At 42.1% G+C, this 24465-nt stretch overlaps 2 protein-coding genes across 2 annotated transcripts; one reads left to right on the plus strand and one right to left on the minus strand.

Moving 5' to 3' along the window:
• Positions 1–1477: 1477 nt before the first annotated feature.
• dnajb9a (DnaJ heat shock protein family (Hsp40) member B9a) lies at positions 1478–2910 on the minus strand. The gene is made up of 3 exons (XM_084017750.1): positions 2753–2910; positions 2182–2412; positions 1478–1924 (listed from the first exon to the last, which is right to left on the minus strand). The coding sequence occupies exons 2-3, from the start codon at positions 2396–2398 to the stop codon at positions 1497–1499; spliced, it is 645 nt and encodes a 214-aa protein (XP_083873876.1). The 5' UTR covers positions 2399–2412; positions 2753–2910; the 3' UTR covers positions 1478–1496.
• A 217-nt stretch (positions 2911–3127) lies between these two features.
• Positions 3128–24241, plus strand: LOC311018063 (calcium-independent phospholipase A2-gamma-like). The gene is made up of 10 exons (XM_084016812.1): positions 3128–3257; positions 3572–4855; positions 5310–5459; positions 7095–7246; positions 7572–7666; positions 8791–8962; positions 9417–9474; positions 11402–11596; positions 19888–20083; positions 22504–24241. Exons 2-10 carry the CDS (start codon positions 3638–3640, stop codon positions 22776–22778), a joined length of 2511 nt encoding a protein of 836 aa, XP_083872938.1. The 5' UTR covers positions 3128–3257; positions 3572–3637; the 3' UTR covers positions 22779–24241.
• The last annotated feature ends 224 nt before the right edge of the window (positions 24242–24465 follow it).

A 24465-nucleotide genomic window follows, 5' to 3' on the forward strand; every position in this document is an offset into this window, starting at 1 on the left:
AACACAGTTTCACTCTTACATTTTTTTTCAGTAAATAGAAGGAAGCTCAGTTTGATCTTGACTTTTTATTTCTCAAAACACATTTTATACAAAATTGAAAGTGCCATTGAATATTCACAACACTATCGTAGGAAATAAATATTGCACACTACAGTGTAAAAGGAGCATGTCACTGTAACTAGTTCAAAACATAAGAGGTAACAGATGATATGATAACAGTAATGTAGTGTACTTGTCAACACTGGTGGATCACAGCATTCAGAAAATATGCTGAACACTGATGCCCGTATGCACGTCTACATACAGTATTTCTTCAGCATTGAAGTACTGCAGTATTCTCACACTTAGTGTTATTGTAAAAACGCAATATTTTACACCTTAACACTTTCCATAAAAAAAAAAAAAGCTTGTGACATGAACGCTATAGTACTATGGTCTGCAGTTTAAATTGGTCCTCTGCAAGTTATTTTACATATAGATCATTCTTTGTAGCTTATCGGACGTGCCAGTCAAAAGTTTTTAAATACCTATATTTGAGGCTTTCTAATTAAAAGTAGATTCAGGTTTAGAAATTACAAGACTATATTAGTAACAGTGTGATTCAGAAATGTTTGTGACTTTTTATGTATTAAAGATGTCCAGATATCCTTTGCATTACAAATGAGCCAAAATACTGCAAACACCATGAAATACAGGACAGTAAGGGTTTCAAATTTGTGATTCATGTTTTCATTGAAAGGCTAGAGTCACAAACATGTCTTACATATCTTTCCTACATTATAGATATTTACAAATACTTCACAAGTGCACAAAATGAGATTTAACCACAAAGTCTCCAATATATGACATTCAAAAAATTGTAACTGGCAGTGTTGTGTCCATGAATATTTCAACAAGATGTAGCACAAACAACACTTTCACAAACCATGTGGAGGGTTACAGATTTGTGTTGACATTGCTCCCCATTCTACAACCATAAGCAAAACTCCACTGGCTGCTATTGTTTCTACCTTCAGTTGTGTTTTGAGACCCACAATGGCAAAACCTATACAAAAGAAACTAAAACCCTGTACAAAATAACAGGGTGGAACTATTGAACTAGTGGCAAACTGAGGTGTGCAAACATGGGTATTCCTGTGCCAAATTCAGTAAGATATTATTTTTCCATACAGTACAATTCTACCATCAATGAAGATGTTTAAAATGTACTGATAAAATATCTGTCAGCTTATTTCAACAATAAGTTAAAAAAATACTACAGTCATGTACAAGTCGATGAGCACACACACAGGGAATAGTTTGGTTTACAAATAACTTAATAAGCTAAGTAAATTGAGTGTCACTGTTAAATCATTCTGTGCCTGAATGTCAGATATCAATGTCACTGCACAAATTTCACAGCATTTGAACCAAGTGGCTTTCTGTTACCGCAGCAATACAACAATATTGTATGCTTTTAAGGCAATTTTGAGTCAGAAGTCATTTTACATCGCATCTTAAGATGCAGTGCAGTCTGTGTATGTGGTTACCATATTTCCTCTGCGCTGTGTCACTGTTCTACAGTGTTGTTTTGATGCACCGTGAAACTTGTTGTCAGTCTGTTTGGTGTGCCTATCAAAGGTAAACATTCTCTCTATGTCGTCATACATGTCATCAAAGATACCTGCTCCGAGACCTCCTTGAAAGTGTCTCTTATGTCTGCTGTGTGACTCCTTGTGGGACCTGGAGTGTTCATCAAAGTGTCTTCGTTGACGGGCATGCCTGTTCTGGCTATAGATGTCAAAGTCTTTGAAAATGTCATTAAAGTTGAAGCTGAAAGGTTGATGGGCACCCTGTCTATGTCTGCCCCCAGTGAAGTATGAAGAGGTGTCACTAAATTGGTCATATTCTCTTCTTCTGGTGTCATCAGATAACGTTTCATAAGCTGCACAAAAAAGAAAAGAAAATCAAAGGTATAGAGTTAGATCTTTAAAAAGCCATGACATGGGTAAAATATGGTAATGTACAAGTTCAGACCTATCTATCCACCCACCAATGTTCTTGAATTGATATTGAGACAGGCTAAAAAATACTTTAATCTCAATGCTGGACCAAATATGAAACTAGATATAAGAATGATTTAATATGTCCATAAACAATTAATTTTTCATACCCAAATCAGAAAGAAAGGGTCAACTGTACCTTCAGCAATTTCTCTGAATTTCACTTCAGCGTCCGGGCTCTTGTTCTTATCTGGGTGATGTTTCATCGCAAGTTTGTGGAAAGCTTTCTTTATCTGCCGCTCAGTCGCATCTTTAGGAACTCCCAGTATATCATAGTAGTCCTTCTTGGCAAGTATCAGCTCCGTTATCACGAGGATGCACACTGCAAACGTTACAGCAGACTGTGCAGTTGCCATGGCGCTGATGACCTCTGCATTGAGGAGATAGAACATGTTAAGGTGTCAATTTAAAGTAAAATGTGCTGAACTGCATGCAATGAAGCAAAGGTGTGCTAATATATCTGGAGAACGAGGCACCTTAGGTAATAGCTAGCTTATAGGCATGTCATAATTAATATATAAGCTAGATGACATCACCATATTAACTTCGACAACAAAAATGCTGCTCCCCAACTCTCATGTAAATGAACGTTAGTTCTAACATTATATTTGACTGTTTCGCCGCCGTCAACCGTCACCCCTAAAGCTAGCTGACGTTGCTAATAGAAGGTACTGACCACGTAACGTTAGTCTCCTTTCTTTTAGACTTACCTTTCTGGAGAACACGGGTGCAGCTTAGATGGTGTATTTTAGTGGTGCATATAAGATAATTTACCAAACATTAAACATAACAATGTTCCGGTGTTACTTTACGTGAGTGTTATCGAGAAGTAGCGTTAGTGGTCAAAAGCAGCATCACGTCCACGTCTTCTTCGACCCTGCACAGAATCAGGGTAACTCGTCATGATTTAGTGCACTTCTGCCCTCTGTCGGTCAATGCGGGTAATACGCTCGACAGCTTCAACCAATCAACAGACTCCATTTAAGAGGCATGCGATAGTCATCCAATTGCAGAACAGATCAGTCACGTGGTCATTGTTTTTCTTTTGACTGACGTCGCACGTCTTTCTGGGAATTCAGTATCAGGTCGAATGGTACATTCATCGTGTTGTCGTAACTTACGTTGCTGTATTTTGGAGTTAACGTTAACGAAGGTTGGCGACTCAATGAGTATATAAAAGGATATCTTGCGTATATGATACGACGACATAAAAAGGTATGTTTTGTTGTGTTGCATTTATGAATCCTGAGTGAGTTTACGTTAGCTAGCTGCACTATAGGAGCTAACAGCTAACGCAGTTGCTGATGTTGAAATATGTTATTCTGAGAAGAAGTTAGCTATTTTGTTAGGACGTCCTCAGTTAGTATAATTTCCTGAAGAGATTTTACTTCTGAAGAAAACATTAGTTATCAGAAGCCAGTTTTAGGAGCTGTCGGTAGTTTTATTCCACGCCATGACATTTTCAGCATTTGCTTTCTTACTGCTTTTTTTCTTTCATGTATTCATAACATTTTGTTGTTTATCACTAGGTGAATGAAAACGGATAGCATATAGCCAATATTGCTGCGGATGGCGCAAACATCTGACCTCAAAGAATGAGTCATAAATGGGCTTCAAATACCTGGGTGAAAGTAAGCAGAGCATTTCAAACGCATGCTCGCAGGTCAGCAGGATTACTTCTCTCGTCTGGTTCCCCTCACTGCAGTGTTCATGCACAACAACCTTATTGCTACAAGGTTGGATATCTCAGCTGGTGGCACCCCCACTGTAGGATCACTGGGCGTAAGGGATGGCTCTGTCAAGCTAGCCAGCTTAGACAGAGGTTTGGACTCCACACCAGCACCTTGTATTTGAACACTTCAGCCTCACGGTGGTCTGCTGGTCTGAGTCAACACATGTCACGGGTCAGGAATACACTGGACACAGTTTCCAAAGCTGTGAGTGGGACACACACAGAACTTCTCTCCAAAATTGCCAGACTGAAGCTTAATACTTTAAAGGGTGGGGGAAAGGCTGCGGCAAGTGTTGAGCCAGCGCTAAAAGCTGAGGACAGTCCAGCCACACCTACTCCTACTCCCACTCCCACTAATGCTGCTCCCACTTCTACATCTGCTGCATCCGAAGCTATATGTAACTCATCTTCTGCCAGTCCTTCTATTCCTACTTCTACTGCTCCATTTGATACCAGTGCTTCTGCCTCCACTCATCCTCAAAGTTCTCCCCAGGGGACTGCCACTGCCGCAGTTCTGACTGTGAGTGAACCTAAGGAGAGAAGGCTGAGACGCATTGTTCCTCCTGTCAAAGCCAGTTCTTCCAGGAAGCAAGAGGAGCTTAAGCCTTCATTGAGTGATGCTGAGAGCAAGAGCACAACTTCCGAACAAACCACAGCACTTTTCCATCCCAGCACCTTTTCAGTCAGCCTGGATGAGACTTACAACTACCTGGCCCATCACATCAACTCATACTTTGGCAGCAATACAAAGGACAAGAAAGTGGACAATGTTGATGATTCCTCTGCTTCCTCTCTCATGCCAGTGTCTGATAAAACGGTGTCTGCTACTCCAGTTACCCCGCCTCTCACCAAAAAGGGTTTAGGACACTACCTTTCCTACTCAGCTCCCACTGTGCAAGCCTTTGTAGGAAGCTACATTTCTCCCTTGGTCCCAAAGTTCAGGACAGCAGAGTCAAAAAGTGCTATAGTGGAGGAAAAGAAGTCTGAGGATGTGCCAGTCAAGCAGGTTGAGGCCATAATGAGTAAGGAGCAGAAGGCTGCAGATGAGAAAACCAAGAAGTTACTACTTCAAAGGGAGAAGGTAGGTCTACACAAAAATGATTGCATCAGATAGTTCTGATTATCAGAGCTGTTGGTACTCCATATGTCTTCAGGGTTGTATAGTGTGCTCACATGCTGCCTCAGTTCTGAGAATCTGTTTTCAAAAATAACCCTCTTGTGGAGTTGGAGGGCCACAGAAGGTGTTTATGCTGTGGACAATGCAACTGACATTCAGCTAAAACCAAGGCTGAATTGAGTATTTAAAAATACCTGATGAAGCACAGAAGATTTTCATTAGTCTGCTCATGATTTAACCAAGAAGAGAAATTAGTTATTTTTTTAAAACAAAAATGTATATAAAGGTCCACACACTGTAGCTCCCTGAAGTGTGATTTATGTGATGTTTCGAGCAGATAGCCTTCTTCAGACTTACTTTTTAGATGATCCATAATAAGCTGGACCTAACTGGTTGTTTGCACATTTTTTGTCTCCAGATCATAGCCAAGGTCAGTGTTGACAATCGAACTCGGGGCCTGGTTCAGGCTCTCCACAGGGCATCAGATGTAAGGGTCTACATCAACAGGGTGGAGGACCTCAGCTACCATCTCCTGGAGTTCCCAGAGACTAGTGGTGTTGCAGTCAAGGTGAGAAATCTCAAAAGGCTCACATTTTTCATCCTTCTCACACCCTGAGGTTTGTCAGAAACATGTCTGATGCTGCTAGCATGTCAGAAGCATCAGCTCTGATATGTGGCACTAGGTCATGATGTTTATTCATTTATTTTGAAAATGTTAACCTTTTATTTCACCATATAAACCAGATTTATATGTATCAACACACTCAATGCCAACACCATCAAGGGTGTTAATCAAGAGGCAATGAACCTTAGACAATCACAATGTTTACAGTAACAGGTTTCTTACGCATACATAATCATGTTAGATTTGGCATAAATTGTAAACGGCTGTAGCGTGTAAATAATGTAGAGAATGACCTGCTTGTGTTTGGAATTTCCCCATGCCAGGCAAATGTCAGTTTGTCAGCATTGGCAGAAGGTTACATGTCCCTCTCTGTTTAATGTCAGAGCTTAACAACAACTGTACATGCAGACGACATACTGCCACATTTATTTATGTCTCTGCCTTATCTGTGATGGTGTCAGGAACGTAGTTACTGCTAACCTTTTTAAACCAAGGCCGCTTTAACTGGTGTGAGGAATCTTAATCCTCTGAAAAAGGGAGAACAGTGTTGAGCCCAACATATATTTGGAAGAATACATTTAGGATGTCTTTGCAAATGGCAACAGAAATAAAGGAGACCACTGTGGTGACATTGTGGTGATTGACTAACCTGAATCCCGTCTCAATGTAGTTGTGCTGCAATGAAAATATATCCTCTCACACCGCACGCACATTTATCTCAATTCTATCATTCAATTTACATCTTGACAGTTTCATGTCTACAACCAAGGTCTTACAGGTGTGGTATAGCCATAAAACACTTTAACGCAGCAGTCAAACCATTTTTTCCTCTGGTTTTATTTCATTTTATGTGAGTTTTTGATATGCATTAATTTTCATTGCACATGATTAGTCGCGATAAGCAATAAATCAATTAATCGCATTATAACTTTTCATGAGCTCGGTAACTTTGCCAGCCGTGATAATCTACATTTTTCCTTGCGTCTCTCCACCAGAGAGTTTTCACTCCGGTGCATCACCGTCTAGTCCTCGTCACGTGTTGTGTCAGTTACCTGTCAGCGCACAGTCTCTGTGTGGGGAGACGGACCCCTGGTGTAGCGTGTAGCATCGGAGCCCTGGTAGTAGCAAACACGCTAGTTGAGATTTGGAGTTTTAAAAAGATGGAACTGGTTTCAAAGCCAAACACGAAAGCTGGCGTATATTAAAAAAAAAAAAAAAAAAAAAACGCAATTAGTTGCTATTGTTTTGGTTGTAACGGTTGCTATGGTAATGGTTACCATGGCAACCGTTACCATAGCAACCGTTACCATGGCACTTAAACCAAAACAATAGCAACTACATGCGTTTTTTTTTTTATATATGCCAGCTTTCGTGTTTGGCTTTGAAACCAGTTCCATCTTTTTAAACTATGCCTTGCAAAAAGGCCAAACTTGTTAGAGCCCAGCCAATTTGAGAAGGACAGTGGGAACGACCCCTAATTTCTGTTGAAGTCCGGTCTGACCGCTCATGTTGTAGTGATTGTGTTTTTCATTTCCATTTCTGAGTGCCGCTGTATGTGTATGTGTATGCGTTCATCAGGAGCAGGTTATCCCTTGCCTGCTGCGTCTGAAACAGGCCAGTGATCCAGGCCTGAGGGCTGCCGTTAGAGAAGCCCTTGCTCTGGTGGGCTACCATAAGCCTGTGAAAGGCCGGGGCATACGGATTCTGTCCATAGATGGAGGAGGGTTAAGGTACGAGTTTGACTCTTCTTTTTTATCTTCTTTCATGTAAGATATGAATCCATTTATGTCAAATCTCCTCAAGGTGGCGCTAAATAGCATTTATTGCAGTCAAGGCCATGTTTAGAGAAGCAAGTCACTGCTTCAATTAGCACTTTAAATCATTCAAGTAAATTAATTCAATTAAATGGATGATATTTATTTCCTATTTGGCTTTGTTATCTCCTATTTGTCTTTGTTAAAATCAAAAACTGAGACTCTTAGTGGTCAACCTGTATGCTGTGGTTGTCATCTTATTAATGTATTGCTCCGTGCATGTCTGACTTTGTACTTTCAGAGGACTTGTTGCACTTCAGACGTTACACAAGCTGGAAGCCCTGACCGGAAAACCCATTTACAAACTGTTTGATTATGTTTGTGGTGTCAGCACAGGTGCGTTGTCCTCTTGCCCTAGTGTGTGTGTGTGTGTGTGTGTGTGTGTGTGTGTGTGTGTGTGTGTGTGTGTGTGTGTGGCTTATTTCAGCAGCGTGGAACATTGTGCAACTGGCAGCCATGATGACACACTGACCTATTTTTTTGCCTTGATCTTGTTTTAGCCCAGTTTCTCCACCAACACCGCTCTGCATATTGAATGAATAGTGTAAAGAAATAGTAATAGAATAGTATAGTAATATTAATAAAGAAAAAATAGTAAAGAATAGTGAAAAGAGTAGATTTGTATGTTTTCCCCTGTTCCCTAAAATCACCACAAGGGGGTGCTATGTCTATGGTGCTATGGGGGGGGGATCCCAGCTGACAGTGGGCGAAGTTAGGGTACCCTGGACAGGTCGCCAGTCCATCGCAGGGCCGACACGTAAAGACAGACAACTATTCACACTCACATTCACACCTACGGGACATGCAAACTCCACACAGAAGGAACCCAAACTGAATCGAACCCAGGACCCTCTTGCTGTAAGGGTGACAGTGTTCCCCACTACACCACCGTGCAGCCCCACCTGCCACTTCCTTGTTTTAATTTCACAGCAAATTGAACAAATATTTGCAGAGCAACCTTGTCACTACCAGAGGTTCCCATTTGTTCCCAGTCTCTATTGGTTCTCTTAGTCTGAATCTCCACCAGTTGAGGGACAATCATTTGTACTTTTAGTGAATGTTGTCAAAGCATAATGCAGGTACACCCCATCTCTGCCCTCATAGCACTGCTGTGGCGTGGTAATCCTGTCATTGAGCTTTAATCATGGAGAAGAGGTAGTCGAGAAGTGTTTGTCTGTGTTGTAATAACCACGTTAATCTCATGGACTTCCTATGAATGGATCATCCAAGGGAATGATCCTTTCATCTTCACAGATAATCCTTCAGGCAATTAGTGTCATATCAATTCCAGGCCTTGAGAATAAGAACAAGCTGTACATAATATGTCCTTTATTACCTTGTTCCCAAAGGAGTGACTGATGCTCTTCTACTTCCTGTTTACAAAAGCATGCCGATCGGTGGTTCATTTACCAATCCTTCTCAATCACTTTCCCTCTTTGTTTTCTTGTTTTTTCCCTCAGGCGCTATTTTAGGGTTCATGCTAGGTGTGTTCCAAATCCCACTGAATGAGTGCGATGATCTTTACCGGAAGTTGGGTTCAGATGTCTTCAAGCAGAACGTCATTGTTGGCACTGTAAAGATGGGCTGGAACCATGCTTTCTATGACAGCGAAGCCTGGGAGAGCATCCTCAGGTCAGTTTCTTTGTCATTTATGGCAGAGTGGTGCTTGTGCTTAGTTCATTAGGAGCCATGTTACAATGCCATGAAATTGTGAAAAACAAATATAAGTATGTTCAATGTGATTGATACATTTTTTTTAGATAATTTCAATTGTCGCATGATATAGAAAAGTGAATTATTATGCCGTATAGAAATAACAAACAAATAACTGGTTGGGAAAATTGTAAAATTCTAATAAAGAATATAAACCTCCCTACATGCTTAAATATGGCCAGTAGTCATATAGAGTATACAGAAATGAAAAGTAGATGGCTTGAAAATAATTATGATGGTCAGAAAATTATATCAAGTTCCATAAATGGATGGGCAGCAGGATTTTGTGAAGATTGCAGAAATAAATCTGCAATAACTCATACTTCTGTCCAAAATTCACTAGAAAATAACCTAATCCTCTTTCTTTCCACAGAGAGAAAATGGGGTCTCAGCTCTTGGTGGAAACTTCAAGAAGCCCTGAATGCCCCAAGGTGAGCTTTAGAAGATGGTTTGATTCATCGGTGTGCATGCTGGAAGCTTTCACAACCTACGTCCTCCTACAATTCCTACAACCTAGGTTCTCCTCCGCTGTTTCTATGTCTCACTCCTGCCACATTTTTATTTAATATAGAAACTTCATCCAAACATCAAATGGTTGTATAAATAATAGTAATGTTTTCTTGTTGAAATGAATGGATGGCATGTTCAGATTTGACACAAATGTATGCATTTTGATGCATTTCAACTGCTATGTACTCATTCATACAACTATTATGTTCCACATCTTTAACACATACAGGTATACATCTCTAAGAATCATTTTTAATGCCTTTCTTATAACAGAGTATTAGGGCCATTGTATGTTGAAAAAATGGAGCGGGGAGAATATTCCAAGAACATTTTTTTAGATAAAAGTGATACATTTACAAGATTAAAAACTCACTTGCCGTATATGAAGCCTGCAGTGGATGACTCAAATAGTTCTTCTGTGGTATAGACCGTTGCCATCCAGGGTTTTCACAGATCAAGCGATTGCAAGGACGCAGGTTGACAGGTCTTAAAGACAAAGTAGGTCATCAGATACTTTGACTTTGAACACATCACCGAACCAAAAATCTGGCCCCCCTTCGTTCAGACCTCTGTTCAAAGCCGCTCCCCAACGAGTGCTACAGATCGGCAGAGTGCATGCAATCAGGAAGTAAGCACTGACAGACAGGCAGGCTATTTTCTCCGGCCCAACTTTTTTGATTGGACAGGGTTTTTATGTCAGATCATTTAAATTATTCATTGCTATCTTTATGTTACGAGGATTTCAAGTAATATAACAGAAGGTGTTTCTGAAGAATCACCTACCAACCTTTAAGTTCCTTTAATTTCCTCTTTTATACACACTTTATACACTCAGCCACTTGGCAAGTCTTGGATGTCCGTGCGTACCACGATGCCTGCTAATGTGCATGGACCAAAGCCTCCCCTGCCTCGGCGTGTTCCGGTCTCTCTCGCTGCCTTCTGTGGAGTATAATAGTTTGCTAATCAACCCAGATCACCTGCAGCTGCGTCGATCAGCTGACGCTGCTCATGTGAGCTGCCCCCACGCACCTCTCTCTCCTGGAGCCCATTTAGCAATAAGAAAATCCTTGCATTTTAGCTCTGAATCACCATTTTATCTGCTGGGAATTGGGACTATTTAGATAAAAAACACATACTTATTTGGATGAGGTGATAATAGGCCAACAGGGAGCCTTTAGTTAGAGTGAAGAGGTTTCAATTCTTTAAAAAACATTTTTTTTAACTTGGTCTCACTGGCTCAATAGTCTCTTCATACATCGTTTTTGGTCATAATGTATTGTGCTGGTCGCAGACATATAACCATGTTATACAACAGACTTACACATTTGGCCATAAGCTTGAAAGTATGGTTGAAAATCTGAAATAGAGCAAACCATACCATATTCTAACCTGCTCCCATGATCAAGTTTTTACACTACACACACAAATCTCACACCATGTGATCATCAAAGGGTCCTAACTCCTCACGTGTATCATATGTGTGCCTCAGCTTTAACTCTATGCAAAGCCTTATCTCACGAAGCATCATGGCAACCTTTGATTACTGGTAGACAGGAACAGGTGATTGAGATGAGCTAACACAAAAACACACACTTTTTATGGAACAAACATACACAGTCCATTTTATTTTTAAAAATAAACATTAAACCAGGCCTACTCTGAAGCCATATAAGATGCTGTGGTTAAAGACGTTTACAGGCTTTCATGTCAACACACTTCTGTGACAGAACAGGGATGATATTAAACTGATCTAGAATGTCGGTCTAGATATTATGCCTACATTTTACATCCATTTGTAAAATGCTGCCTCATGCTGAAAAAGTTGTGTGTCACTTCCTTTACCTGTAGGTGGCAGCAGTGAGCACCATTGTGAACCGGGGCACTCCTCTCAAGGCCTATGTGTTCAGGAACTACAATCTGCTGCCCGGGGTGCGCTCTCACTACCTGGGGGGCTGCCAGCACCAGCTCTGGCAGGCCATCCGGGCCACATCAGCAGCCCCAGGGTATTTCCAGGAGTTCAGCTTGGGAAATGATCTCCACCAGGTCAGTCCCACTCAACCACAGTAACAGGGTAGTGGAACGGGTGGCACTGTTGGTTATGATTACATCATACAGTTTAACTCAGAAATATCTCCTGTCACCGTTGGTTACAGAAGAGGGGAAGTGATGGGACTATATGGCAGTGGATTTAAACTAATTTAGGTTTTAAGCTTTTATCTAATGCTTTTACTGAGGATGATTGTAATGAGCACAACTGTTACATAAGCTTAAATTCCAAGAGAACATGTGGCCACACATAATAAATATTGAGTGTTTTTATTATAGGCATTTTGGTTTGGCAGCCCTCAAAGCTGATGGGTCAGGTTTTAAAACTACCCCCACACACACACACACACACACACACACAAATCTGTTGGTCGACTCTGATTATGTCTATTCTATAACATTTAAATAGACAAAACTGTTATGATGCATGAAAAGAATGCCTTAAATCCTCGTCTACGGTGGTGTACACTACCTTGCTTGGCCAGTGAAATGTTGTGATATTTAATGTTCATTGTAGCTGTGAAGGCTTATTTACTCGTGTTCTCTTTCACACCCTGCTTCACATTCACATCATATATTTACAGACCTAGTGACAGTTTAACCGCAGTCCTCTGCTACAGTAATCCAGGGCTTATTATTGTTGGGGTGCTGGGTTTAAATTCCCTGTACAGTCAGTGTTGACGGTGGAGAGTCTGAAGGATTTTGAGAGCCTAATGAGGAAAATTATCTGCACAGCAAGTGAGAGGGAGGAACTCCATTTCCGTCCTGTCAGTGTTTATTTCCAGGCAGTTACATCCTGACAGGAGAGTGAGTCGCTGTGAGACACACTTTAATCCATATCCTCCAAACGGGTATGCATTAGCTATCGGTGACAAACTCTCCACTCCTCCACTCTACCGTTTTACTGATCAATATGTATGGCTACTTTCTCTGCCTTTACCACTTCAGTAAGGGCTTAGTCAGTAACAACAAACCATGTGATGAGGTAGTAGATCCTTTGAAAACATGTTAATTGTGTATTTTATTTTGTAAAATATGATACAAGATGCAAGTCATTATGCTGTAATTCTGTTTCAGCATTCAGTTGATGTAGCCTGCGTTTTACCTGTCACATCCAGATTTCCATATCCCCTTGAATCGACATTAATAAAGGAGATGCGGTGTAAAGACGTACTAACTCAACGTAGACACAGCACACGTGGTTGAGCATGTGTTTGTATCAAAGGCAATATCCCATGCCGGCACGCTCCCACACTCTTAATTGGAAGCCGTGTTAGTTGTGTAGGTGAAATGGGGAAGTTCAGGGGCAGAGCATGAAAGAGACTGGTTGATGAAAACCCACCTGTGGTGGAAGATTTCCCCAGCTTGCGAACTAGCAGGTTTCAGCCTACTCTGAGATGCATAAATTAGCACTTCCTTCATCACAGACAACTGATTCCCACATATGCCTTGTTAGAATGAAAAGACAGACAATTCAGACAAAAGACAGTTATTCCAAACTGAAAGCAGGAAATATCATACTGTGAGAGGATAAAAAAAAAACTTCCATCCATCCATCCATCATCTGTAATCGCTTATCCTATTCAGGGTTTCATGGCTGGGGGGTCTCAGCGCTGGAGCCGATCCCAGCTGACATTGGCAGTGTACACCCTGGACAGGTCGCCAAAGGGTTGATACATAGAAACAGACAACCATGATGACACACCATAAGTTAAATATATGTGACATAATAAGATAGGATAGTTAATAGGAGTAAAACATGAAGTCCCCATTGTCTCAACCAGCGTGAACCCAGAAAGCAACATTTTCCACATTAGTAACATAGCATTGCAGCATTTCTCCTTCTGTTTTTACCTTTAAAAATAAGAGCCCAACTTAAATTCATCCAGCATTTAGCAAAGAGGCAACTCAACAAAATAGCGTAATATAGAAAATATACTTCAATGGTCATCTCTCTGCCATTCTTGGTTGTATTTTCTAGTTTCTTCAGGATCCTGAAATCTCCAACACACCACTGTTCTTGTGTGGAGTTAACATTTAATCAACATCCAGCAAAAATCACACACACTGACATTGATTGCAGCAGAATGATTCCGTTTCCGTTTGCAACAGAAGGCAATTTGAGCGAAGGCACCACCAGTTTGCTGTCGGCAGCTCAGGTTCAGGAGGGTTCCAGACGATCATTTCCTCTCCTCTGCAGCCACAGCTCCAGTGACTCTCTTCTGAATTTCGTCAGCTGGAATTAATATATTTTGGATGGCTTTTTCACGTTTGGAAGCATAACTAGTTAGGCTTATTTATATAATTGAACTTACAACAGGATTAGGAAGTTGTGTTTTTGAGCAGCATCTAGAGAACACACGCCCCCACATTCCTTTTTTCTTTGATAAAGTCAAAAAACAGCATTTATTATAAGTTCCTTCTGTCATACATTTGCCCACAGCTGTCAGCCACTCTACTTTCCATGTGAACCGTGCCAGCTTCAAAATGCCACCCTGCCTTACGGCTTTATTTATTGGCTACTTGAGCCACTGAAACCGGTCATGAGCATAACATGCTGTCTGTGTGATGTCAGGATTCCCTAGAGAGAGTCATCTCGCTCTTTTCCACAAACGCCCACAGAGTTTTCCACTTAATTCAAGCACTAGACAATCACCCTTTTGTACGGTGAGTGCAGGAGAGTCGCTGTGCTGTATGCCGAGCCAGTGCTGGAATTCTCGAGCAGTGTTTCAAGAAAGTTGTGATTGTTCATTGATGTTTTTGTTATTGTGCAAGCTGCAAACTGAAATCTGCCAGAGACAGAAATTTAGATTCAGACTGGTAACGCAGGGGAAATTGTAACTTGGAGCAAGACCTTTGAAGCAGAGCAGCCCTGGTGTTATCAAAGCCTCACACTTGCTACTATAGCCATGGTGAGTTTGCCTTAGTGAGGGAGAACAAGGGGAAAAGAAGAAAAATATGGAGGAGATGAAATGAGGGTGGTTCCACATTAAAGCTGTCTCGGTTATCTCTGCTCTAAAGAACACAGAAGTAGAAGACTTCAGACGTTTCACAATGGATGCCAGGGCATGCGTGGAATGGCGAGGAGGGCCCGATTTTCTCCGCCTTGTTGCCATGGCGTCTCCTGAGGGGATGAGGAGGAATGGGAGCATTTTTTGTACCCATCTCTGCCAGCATTTGATGGGAGGCATGGGATCAGTTGGCCACCACCCTCGGTGTGATGTCACATCAGCACTTCCATATTTTTTTGTTGCTAATAATTGACGGAGGGAATGAGACGTAAAGGAGTCGTTAAGAACTCATTAAATGTGGCGGCTTTCGGTAAAGAACTCAAACTGTTATGATTCTGTGTGAGAGAAGAGGAGAACGAGGCATAGAGTCTTGCATAATTAAGTGCCAATTCAACAAGCCAGTGTGAGAAATCATAACCTTTTGGATCACCTCATAAACGCCACTGGAGGTGGACTTATTGGTCATAAATGGCATGCTCAGCACCGCGGTGCTTCTCAGATCAGGCAGAGAGGAGGAGAGGTTGGTGGATTCAGGAAGGCGACAAATGGTATAAATCTGAGCTTTTTAGCCACTTCATCATCCCAGTCTGCTCCTCCTGTGTTAAGCCCTGAGAGCTCGGCCTGGAGGCTATTGGAGGATGGAGATCAGACTTTTCAGCCCTGCTGCAGACAGCTTCCTCCTCCTCCCAGACAGACTCGGGATCTTTGTCCCTCGAGTATAAACATGCACACATTCTCTTGCTTTGATTCTCTCTTTGTCACTTTACCTCAGTGTCCTCCACTGGCTGTTCCTTTTATTCTGTTGAATTCATACGTTTCCACTCAAACACTTGATTGCACTGCCACACTTGTTTGGGGATTAGGCCAGTCGACTGATTATGTTGACTGACTGCTGGGTGAAAGCCTTTCTGAATCTCCCTGTCTCTAACCACCTTGTCTTCTCACAGTGCACCGCTCTTCGCAGGCTTCTCACTGCAATGGCTCCCGGTGATATATTTTAGAATAAATCACAGCCTTGAATCTTGCCTTCCATTGATGGACAGAAAGCGTATGCCTTCTAATTTGAAGTTGTCAAATATGTACGTAAAGCCTCAAGGGAACCTAGAGGGAGTAAATATATGTGAGGGTGTTCTGCAACCGTTTATATCACTGCAGGAATTGTCAGTTTAATCTGAATGGCTACAAACGGCAGGGATGATTCATTGCTTCAATACTGGTTATTCGTGTGTGGTCATGTATTCACTAAAAGTGTGGGAAAAAGGTACCCGTGAACAGTAGATCTTAATTTCCTTGCTTGCCTGGGGCAAGGTTGGGACTCTCACAGATGGGTCTCTCCTCTACTGACGGCTTGAGAAGACGATTTGAACCTCAATGTGTCACTTTTGGCCTATTAAAGCAGAAAGGCAAAGAGGAGAACTGGTCGCGGTAATCGCATAATAAGGCATGAAGACCTCTGACTCGACCTTAAGAGTGACTCTCACCACACTGACCATGTTGTCATTCTCATCCTCGCTGGCGACAATGGTGGCCTTTATGGAGCTTGGATGCCATTGAGGCAATTAATTTTACTCAATGAGCATATTTATTTTGCTGATTACATAGAGTGGCTGCGACAGCTTGCTTTTATGTGCAGGCAGCGTGAATTGCTTTGGAATATTTGTGGAAAGTATTGCAAGTGCACAAGAGTGCTTTTATAGCAACCTAATTATCTACTTTATCGATTGAATGACCATCTCTGGAAAACAGTCTCGTTATTGTCACGGGCATAATCAGATGTCCATGCCTTACATAATGCTTCCCTAATTAATCATTTGAGAGAAGGGAGCCTCATTGGCAGAGAATAAATCATGACAGGGCTCTGTGCCCCTCAGTCCAGCTTGTCAAAGAGGCCAAAGAAGAATCTTAATGACTACAGCTGCTCTTTGGGATTGTGATGTGAATGCTACGCCAGATGTTCATCGAAGACTCACCTCATTTAGATTTGTGTGAATTTCTGTTCTTGTCTGTGTTGTGCCCTGCTCATCATGACCCTCGCACAGGACTGCATTGAGCCTTACCGACGGGTTAGCGAGGCAGTGAGAGACACAGAGGCACAAGGGCTGAATGAAAAGGAGGACGTTGGCTGTCCTGGCTAATGGGAGCTAACGTACACTGGCGCGTGAAATGACTTTTACTGATCCTGACGATAGCACCTCGTTCCTATTCAAATCAGCACTCGCTCTCCAAGACAGCTTAAACTGGCACAGTGAAGATAACCTACGAAAAGTTAATGGCAGAGGAAATATTTCAACAGCAGAGCGAGGGACATATGAATCCCACATGTCTTAATTTTGTTTATTTATCACGGCTCATAATCTCAGTGGTTTTAGCTCAGAATATACTGAAACAAGAATAATAATAATAATAAATAATAATAAGAATTTATATAGTGCCTTTAATGAAACCCAAGAATGCTTTACACAAATAGAAAAAAATAAATAAAAAATAACAGTTATAAAAGCTATATTTCAGTTTAATTGGCCATTGGAAGAAGTGAAACATGTTCCTGAATGTGCAGGAGCCCTAATTTGTTGAAAAAGTAGCTTTATTCAAAGCTACAGGAAAATAAGGAGCTGATTTGTGAATCAGTAGTTAGACCCTGGAGGGCAAAGGCGAGGCCGGTGGAGCTGTGATCCTCTGGAGTATCAACAAACAGGCTCTGCCGGAATCAAGGAACTCTGTCAAAGGAAATCATTAAGCCCTTCAGGAATCAGAATTCACACTCGGTATTTCAAAATTCACTTTCAGAAGGAGGTTAAACCTCCCTCATATGGTCTCAACTGACGGATGTGCGCTCTATGGACATCCAGTGATATATATGACACCTTTTCTCATAGTGAGATTGAGTCATTGTCACTGTGAGCAGCATTAAGGCTCTAAATCCACTTAAATGGAAGTGATCTTTGCCTTGCATCATGCTACGTGTTTGCCAGACAGCTTGAGTTTGGCCATTTTGTATGCAAAGCTCATTTGCATTTGTCTTAAGTAGATCATTGTTTCTAAGTCTTTGTCCAAAAATGCCCCGGCCTCAAGAACCCCCTGTGAGAGAATGTGGTAGCCAAGTGTGGATATCTCCCTGAAGTTTTAAAGCGCCCCGGCTCTACTGCTGCAGCTTCGACATCTGCCAAACTGTGTTCAGTGTAGGTTGGGCATGTTATCATCTTCCTCGAGCGAGCGTGTTTGTTCATGACAGCCATGGAAGGAGATGATGGGTGCAAATTATCTTTATAAATTATTGATTCTTTGACAAGTTCTGACTGCCACACACAAAGAAAGCCTACCCTCCGTCTTCCAGCGGCACCGCAAAGCTTCTTCACTGCCAGAAAATCAGAAAATCGGGCCTCAACTACGCTCTGAATTGCCCGAGCAGGTGCACTGAAATGGAGACAAGTTATAGCATTCAACTCCCAGCTCACAGGAGCATTGTGCAGTTGGCTTCTAATGTTACATGCCTTAGTCCTGCGTGCAAGGCCGGCCACTGTGCTTGTGAAACTTGCCCCAAGCTATCAGCACAAAGAACCTGTGACTGGGCTCTGACCGTTGCCATAATTGCCACTGAGTTCAGAAAATGGAGCCTCTCACAGTGGTGTGAGTGATAAGAAAACTGCTTAGTTGTTTTGTTTCCAGCTGGGTTGGTTTGGTGCTCTCCACAGCGCAAGTCCCTCTAAGTCTCCATTAGGAGCAGCTCCAACCCAGGCATTTTTCTCCCCTTTTTTCCGTGATTCATTTCCTGGTCTGCCAGATACCCTACTGGTGCATAATGTTGTGCTTTGGACAAACGGCTGCCTCAGCAGTTCCTCCATGCTTTGTGGCAGAATGAAACCCTTTTTGTGTGACCTCCATCTGAGCCAGTGAGATGGGCGCCTTCTGAGTCTCGCACGGGAAATTCTTTGAACTATCTACAAGGTTTGAAACGATTTATACAGTTAATTATCGCAACGGATTACTTCTTTCAAATTATAGAACATTCGCCTACCACAGTGGGATCCAGGGACCCCCAAATGTCCGTGGCACTTTGTCAGTGGGTTCACAAAATAATTTGCTATAAATTATATTTATAAAAAATGTACTGTTAAACCACCTTTCAGCTCCAACTGTACTTTGTTGGTGGAAGATAAACATGCTGAACATTATACTTGCTAAACGTTAGCATGTAAGCATGTTAGCATGACCATTTAATGGCCATGCTAACAGCTTTGCTGTGATCATGTCTAGTCAATCTTAACAGTGTGAACCCTATAGTCCTGCTTGACTATTATCTAATGCTCTCTTTAGTGGCCTGCTTTGAATTCCCTCTAATTTCTAAATACAGCTCAACATTTTCAAAGAGAACTAATATATATATATTAAAAGCCATAAAAAGTGATTCACGAAGTATCTGCTATCATGGGAGCCATAACTTGTAGTTGCAGTCTGACCCCAATCTAACTGCGTTTCCTGATCTTTGGATTGATGCTACACTTTCTTAGTCCAGGTCCGTGATGATTAGCAGACCTTTGGTTGGCAGCCCTCATACACTCAATCACAACGTGTGCTGCGACACTATTAAAGCGTGCTGAAAAGATGGGGTGTTCCCGCCCCTCCCGTCCCCAATGTGTGCGAATCCATGATATATGCTGTCAGAAACCCGTACCCACATTATTATATGCATTGACTCTAAGCAGGCATGAGCTTTCGATCAAACACGCACGTACACACAGTCACATAAACAAGCACTCTTCCCCCTGGTGTGTCCCTCGACACTTGGGGCCCCGCGGCTCCCACCCCCCCAGCCTGGCCTCTTTAATGAGGACTGGCCCCTGTGTGTTTGATCCTGCTGCCAGCCCACAGCCCCGCGGCCCCTCAGCCTCATGCCTATTCAACAATCCCCACAGCGCCCCCCCCACCCCCCACCCCCACCCCCACTGCCTTGGGTAGTCTATGGATCCAAAGCAAAAGCACTCCTGGGCGGTTGTTTGATATCAAAGCAAGTGTGACTGAAACTGTGAGGGAAGAGGAGGAAAAAAAAAATAGCGTTGTGCTTTGTAGACTTACAAGCAGCTCATGCACATCGATCTGTTCTATTTGTTTCATCAGATGTTCTTCAGAAATGTCATCTATTGACTCTTAAAGTCCTTGAACGTTTTTGAGGTTTCAAATGCCAATTAATTGGTTTCGCTGACTGTGGTCTTGGCACAAAAACATTCACAGCGTGAAAATGAATTCTCTAACATGGCACTTCTTCTGTTTTGTGCACAGGATGGAGGTCTGCTGATTAACAACCCCACTGCACTGGCTATCCATGAGTGTAAGTGTTTATGGCCCAACACGCCCCTGGAGTGTGTGGTTTCGCTCGGCACAGGCCGCTTCGAAACTCCCGGCAAGAACAGCACTACCTACACGAGCCTCAAAACCAAACTGACCAACGTCATCAGCAGCGCCACAGACACTGAGGGTAAGCACCCTGCGATGTTAAAGTTCCACTTAATAATTTAAGTTTCACAGATTTATTGAACTGTAAATGTGCAGCCATATTCAACCTAATTGCATCTCGGTTTACTTTACAATTTGCCTTCCTATATTACATAATTTATGTTTTTATGCAGCCTTACAGAAAGTGATGCTGAATAAATGACTAACAAAGCTCCAGTGCCATTTTTTTAGGGGAAATGATTCCCGGTTGGAAAGCCGCATCACCATCACCCCTACGTCATTGCCATAGCAACCCACGCAGATCGGGTTGTGATGTGGTGTTATCTGATCTGATAACTTGCAAATAACAATTCCAAACACAACAGCAAAAGAGGGTTGCATATGGTTGATTCTAAAAGTGGTCTGGCACTCAGAATGGGAGCTTTCAAAGCAACGCCCAAGCCCACTGGCACAGTATCAAAAATGTCTGGTTACCTTTGTCCAAAATGAGGAAACGCTACTTAATATGTCCCAAAAATCCTCACTACAATCCAAACACAGACAAGCTACATCAACAGACTACATCAACAGAGAAGAACGTGAAACTGGGGATAAGCCAACCTAATGTTTCTCACCATCATTGTTTGCGGTGCAGATTAAGTTATCTTCATGTTTTGTCTAAATAAAGCTTAAATTAATACACACTGTCATGAAAATGTAGAAAGACTTGAATAAATGATTCCCTTTGTTTCTGTGCCATTTCGGAAGGAAGGAATTGGGCTTTGATGTCAACAGCGTAGAAAATACTTCACTGCAGGTTGACTTAGTTCTGGATACGTCCCATTGTGGCCCTTTGTAGTGGCAACCTTCTTCCGTCTCCTTATCACCTCTGGACTTGGGCACCTCTGCTGTGCCTAAATTTGGCTCGGTCCCCTCCCCGCTGTTGCTGCGATGGTGCAGTGGGTGACCTATTTGCTTCTCTGCACTTGTTCCTCCTGTATTTGGGATTAAGCCTTTCCCCAGCTATCCAACAGGCTTTGTTAATTAGAAATAACAGATTAGCAAGAGTCTTTGTCACATATTTTCTCTTCCCTTCTGCCTCAGTATTCAGCCTGCTGCGTTGTCTTAGGTGCACCAGTAGAGCTTGGTTTGTTGTAGACAGACAAGGCTCATCTGATGGGGTTGTGGATCTAACAGCCCCTGAGGAAAGTGGCTTGTACGCACTCACTCATGTTTAGCAGGCCACAAGTCTTGTCAAAGTGTCCTTGAGCCCCAAGTTTCCGCCCACTGCTCCTCATGCTTAGTGTGGGTTAAATGCAGAGGCCAGATTTCATGTAAGTATATTTAGGAATGAAATAAAGTTTTTTGAACGTTGCCGTTACGTCATGACATGTACGTTTTGTGTCGCAGAGATACAGGTTTGGAACACAGAATAGTGGCTGATATCGTCATGCACTTACATGAATGGGACCGTGTGAAATTATAACTAGCACACTCACAAAACATTATCGCATATGAGACCATGAGTCTGGGGCTTTGGTAGAGCCTAGAGTGTGTCAGCTCCGTGAGACGTATTACCTCCAGTTAGCTTGAACTCAGCCAGTGCAAACCCCAGCAGCAGGGGTCTGATCCTAGGGGAATGGGACGCCCGCTATGACTCCTAATGCTGGGGTTTATGCTAGCTGAATTCAGTTACTGGGCATTCGTCTCCTGGAGCTGTCCAGATGGTCTTCATTTTATTTATCTTTTAGAACTAATGATTTTGATGTACAAACCCAGTCAAAGAGGTCAAATGCTCACCCTTGTTTGTTTGAAGCATGTGGCGAGCCTACATGTTACACCTTTTAAGCAAGCAAGCTTGCCTCACCTCAGGAATTTAGTAAATATACTTACTCTCTGTGATAGTGCAGTCCAACATTGACTGGATATATAAAATACAAGAAATAAAAGCCAGTACAACTCTCCAAATAACCTTTAAATAAACTACTCCTTGTAGAGTTTTGCTCTGCAGCTTCAAAGGCCTCTAGTTTTGATTGAATCCTTGTCTGCACTGCTGAACTACTGTGGGAAGACGGGCACAAACAACCTCCGTCAACTTTTTGGATCCTTCAGGCAAATTCACCCTGTTGTTGCTTCTCGCTGCCCGTTTGAATGCATTTGCGAGTCGTTGAATTTAAATCTCTCAGACGTAGCATTTGAAAACAAGCATGACAGACAAGCCAGACATTCTCACTCGGTATTAGCCCACACCCGTAGCCCTGAGTGCTTACTCTGTGTCACGACCCATGTCATGCTGTCATCAAGGTGCTGACAGACATGACTTTGCACCGCCTTTCTCACTCTTAACACAATATTTGAATGTTTGTACATGTTGAGACTATTAGGAAGTTAATTGTGTGTTTATGAATTTGGTCTGTATGTTTGTTTTCTGTGCGACCTCACTCTCACCTCTTTTCCCTCCAGAGGTTCACGCCATGCTTGACGCCTTCCTCCCTCCCGACACTTATTTCCGCTTCAACCCCTTCATGAGCGAAGACATCGCCATGGATGAGAACCGGCAGGAGAAGCTCAACCTGCTGCAGGCTGAGGGCGTCTGTTATCTGGAGAGGAACGAGGAGAAGCTGAAGAAGGTCGCTCGCCTCCTCACCCGAGAGAAAAGCTCCGTCCAGATGATGACAGAGTGGGCCAGGCTCAGGGCTGACATGTATAACATGTCCTTTAAATCCTCCAAGCTCTAGATGCAACACAAGCTACCTTTACCTCACATGTTAACTCTCCCCATATTCTAAATGGCCTAGAATATGTCATATCACCATTATTGGAGTGTCAGAGTTGTTGACTTCTTGACCTGTAGCTTACAAAAATGTGTCCAACATGACAAACACTACCTTTCTTCCTCACTCCTATTTCCCATTTTGAATGTGTGTGGTTCCCATTGTGGTTGGCAGAACTTGACTTAGCACTCAAATATAATGTGTCAAATGACATGCGGGAACAACATAGGGATTCACTGTCGGCTTGCTAGCGAATGCAGCTTTTATATCTAAGGGAATAGTTCGATATTTTGGGAATTATGCTAATATGCTAACTTGCCAAAAGTTGAAGTGAAGTGAATGATATCAACTTTATCAACTAACTTTCGTCAAGAATGCAAATTAACATATTTTCGAAGATGTCCAAACTATTTCTTTAAAAAGCAGAATACTGTAAAGTTCTACAGTAGCCAGACCGTTTTACCAAGCATGCACTTTTTAACATGTTTTTCTTTTAAAAGATATTAAGAAAGAAAATGTCGAGGTGTGATGTATGCATTATTTAAATGAAATATTTGTCCAGATAAGCCGTCAGTCTGTAACAGTATAAAACACCAATACTGTATCAGGTAATCTCACAAAAAACATGTACACAGGTCAATTAGAGCCGCGTACATGTGCAAGTGACATCCATCAAACGTAATGACATAAACCTGTTATCTGTTTAACTGCGTTCATAGCAACATAGCAACATAGGTACACTTCAGGCATCACAGTACTGTATATTTGTATGTAAAAGCATGTTATATTTAAGATTTTACACACAAAAGATTTACCTCAGTATTTCATTCTGAAATATCTACATTGATGACTAATAATTATTAAATATGAATAGCAAATACCTATAAAAAAGAAAAGGCTCTGTGTTATAAGGATCTAGCTTTTATGTGTTATTTTAGCCTCGGAGAATCTTAAATTCACTAGCTTGAAACTCTTTTATCGTCATGTGCTCGATTGTCTGGTTTGCTGGCTTCCCCACAGAAGCCAACCCCCCTCCCTTTGATGCCTCTTCTCAAAAGCCTCTTTCACCCTTTACTACCTTGAAGCGCTGTGTGTACTGGGATGTTTATGAAAACCATGCAGGTCATAGCCGAGGGACTATAGTTTAAAACAGATTGCTTCTTAATTGATTTGTCATGGCTCTAAAATGAGCTTCATGACATGTACGGCAAAAAGAAAATGCACTGTAGACATTCATGCCTCACCTGGTCAAGTACTGTATAACTGATACGGCAGCAATGTGTCGGTCACTCCCAGAGGACCCGAGGGTGGATGCAGATTATTGCCTAGATTCATGTAACCCCACTGCTCTCTTGATCCTGTGTAAAGACTGTTTGAGAATGTATGTAATTAAAACCCGTCACTGAACCTCGCTGCATCTCGCCTCCTAATTATATGAAGATTTGCTGATTGTGATCTGAGGAAACCTGCTGTTTTGCTCACAGCTTGTGTCTTGTCTGAGGCAGAGGAGACGTGCGGATATTAAGTTGGTAATTTGTACTTACAACGCTTTCATTACTCCGACAGAGATCTGGACGGATATGGTACCTTCGCTGCTTAATTCCCAAGGCGATTGGCTTGATTAGAGGCAAATTCTGGATGAAAAAAATTA

The sequence above is a fragment of the Eutrigla gurnardus genome (assembly GCF_963514095.1).
Source record: "Eutrigla gurnardus genome assembly, chromosome: 9".
Taxonomy (NCBI): Eukaryota; Metazoa; Chordata; class Actinopteri; order Perciformes; family Triglidae; genus Eutrigla; species Eutrigla gurnardus.

Coding starts and splice junctions, on each gene's coding strand:
- dnajb9a (XM_084017750.1), bottom strand. CDS start 2,398: ATGGCAACTGCACAGTCTGCTGTAACGTTTGCAGTGTGCATCCTCGTG. Junction 1,925..2,181: donor ATTCAGAGAAATTGCTGAAG/GTACAGTTGACC, acceptor TTTTTTGTGCAG/CTTATGAAACGTTATCTGAT.
- LOC311018063 (XM_084016812.1), top strand. CDS start 3,638: ATGAGTCATAAATGGGCTTCAAATACCTGGGTGAAAGTAAGCAGAGCA. Junction 4,856..5,309: donor TACTACTTCAAAGGGAGAAG/GTAGGTCTACAC, acceptor TTTTGTCTCCAG/ATCATAGCCAAGGTCAGTGT. Junction 7,247..7,571: donor ATAGATGGAGGAGGGTTAAG/GTACGAGTTTGA, acceptor TTGTACTTTCAG/AGGACTTGTTGCACTTCAGA.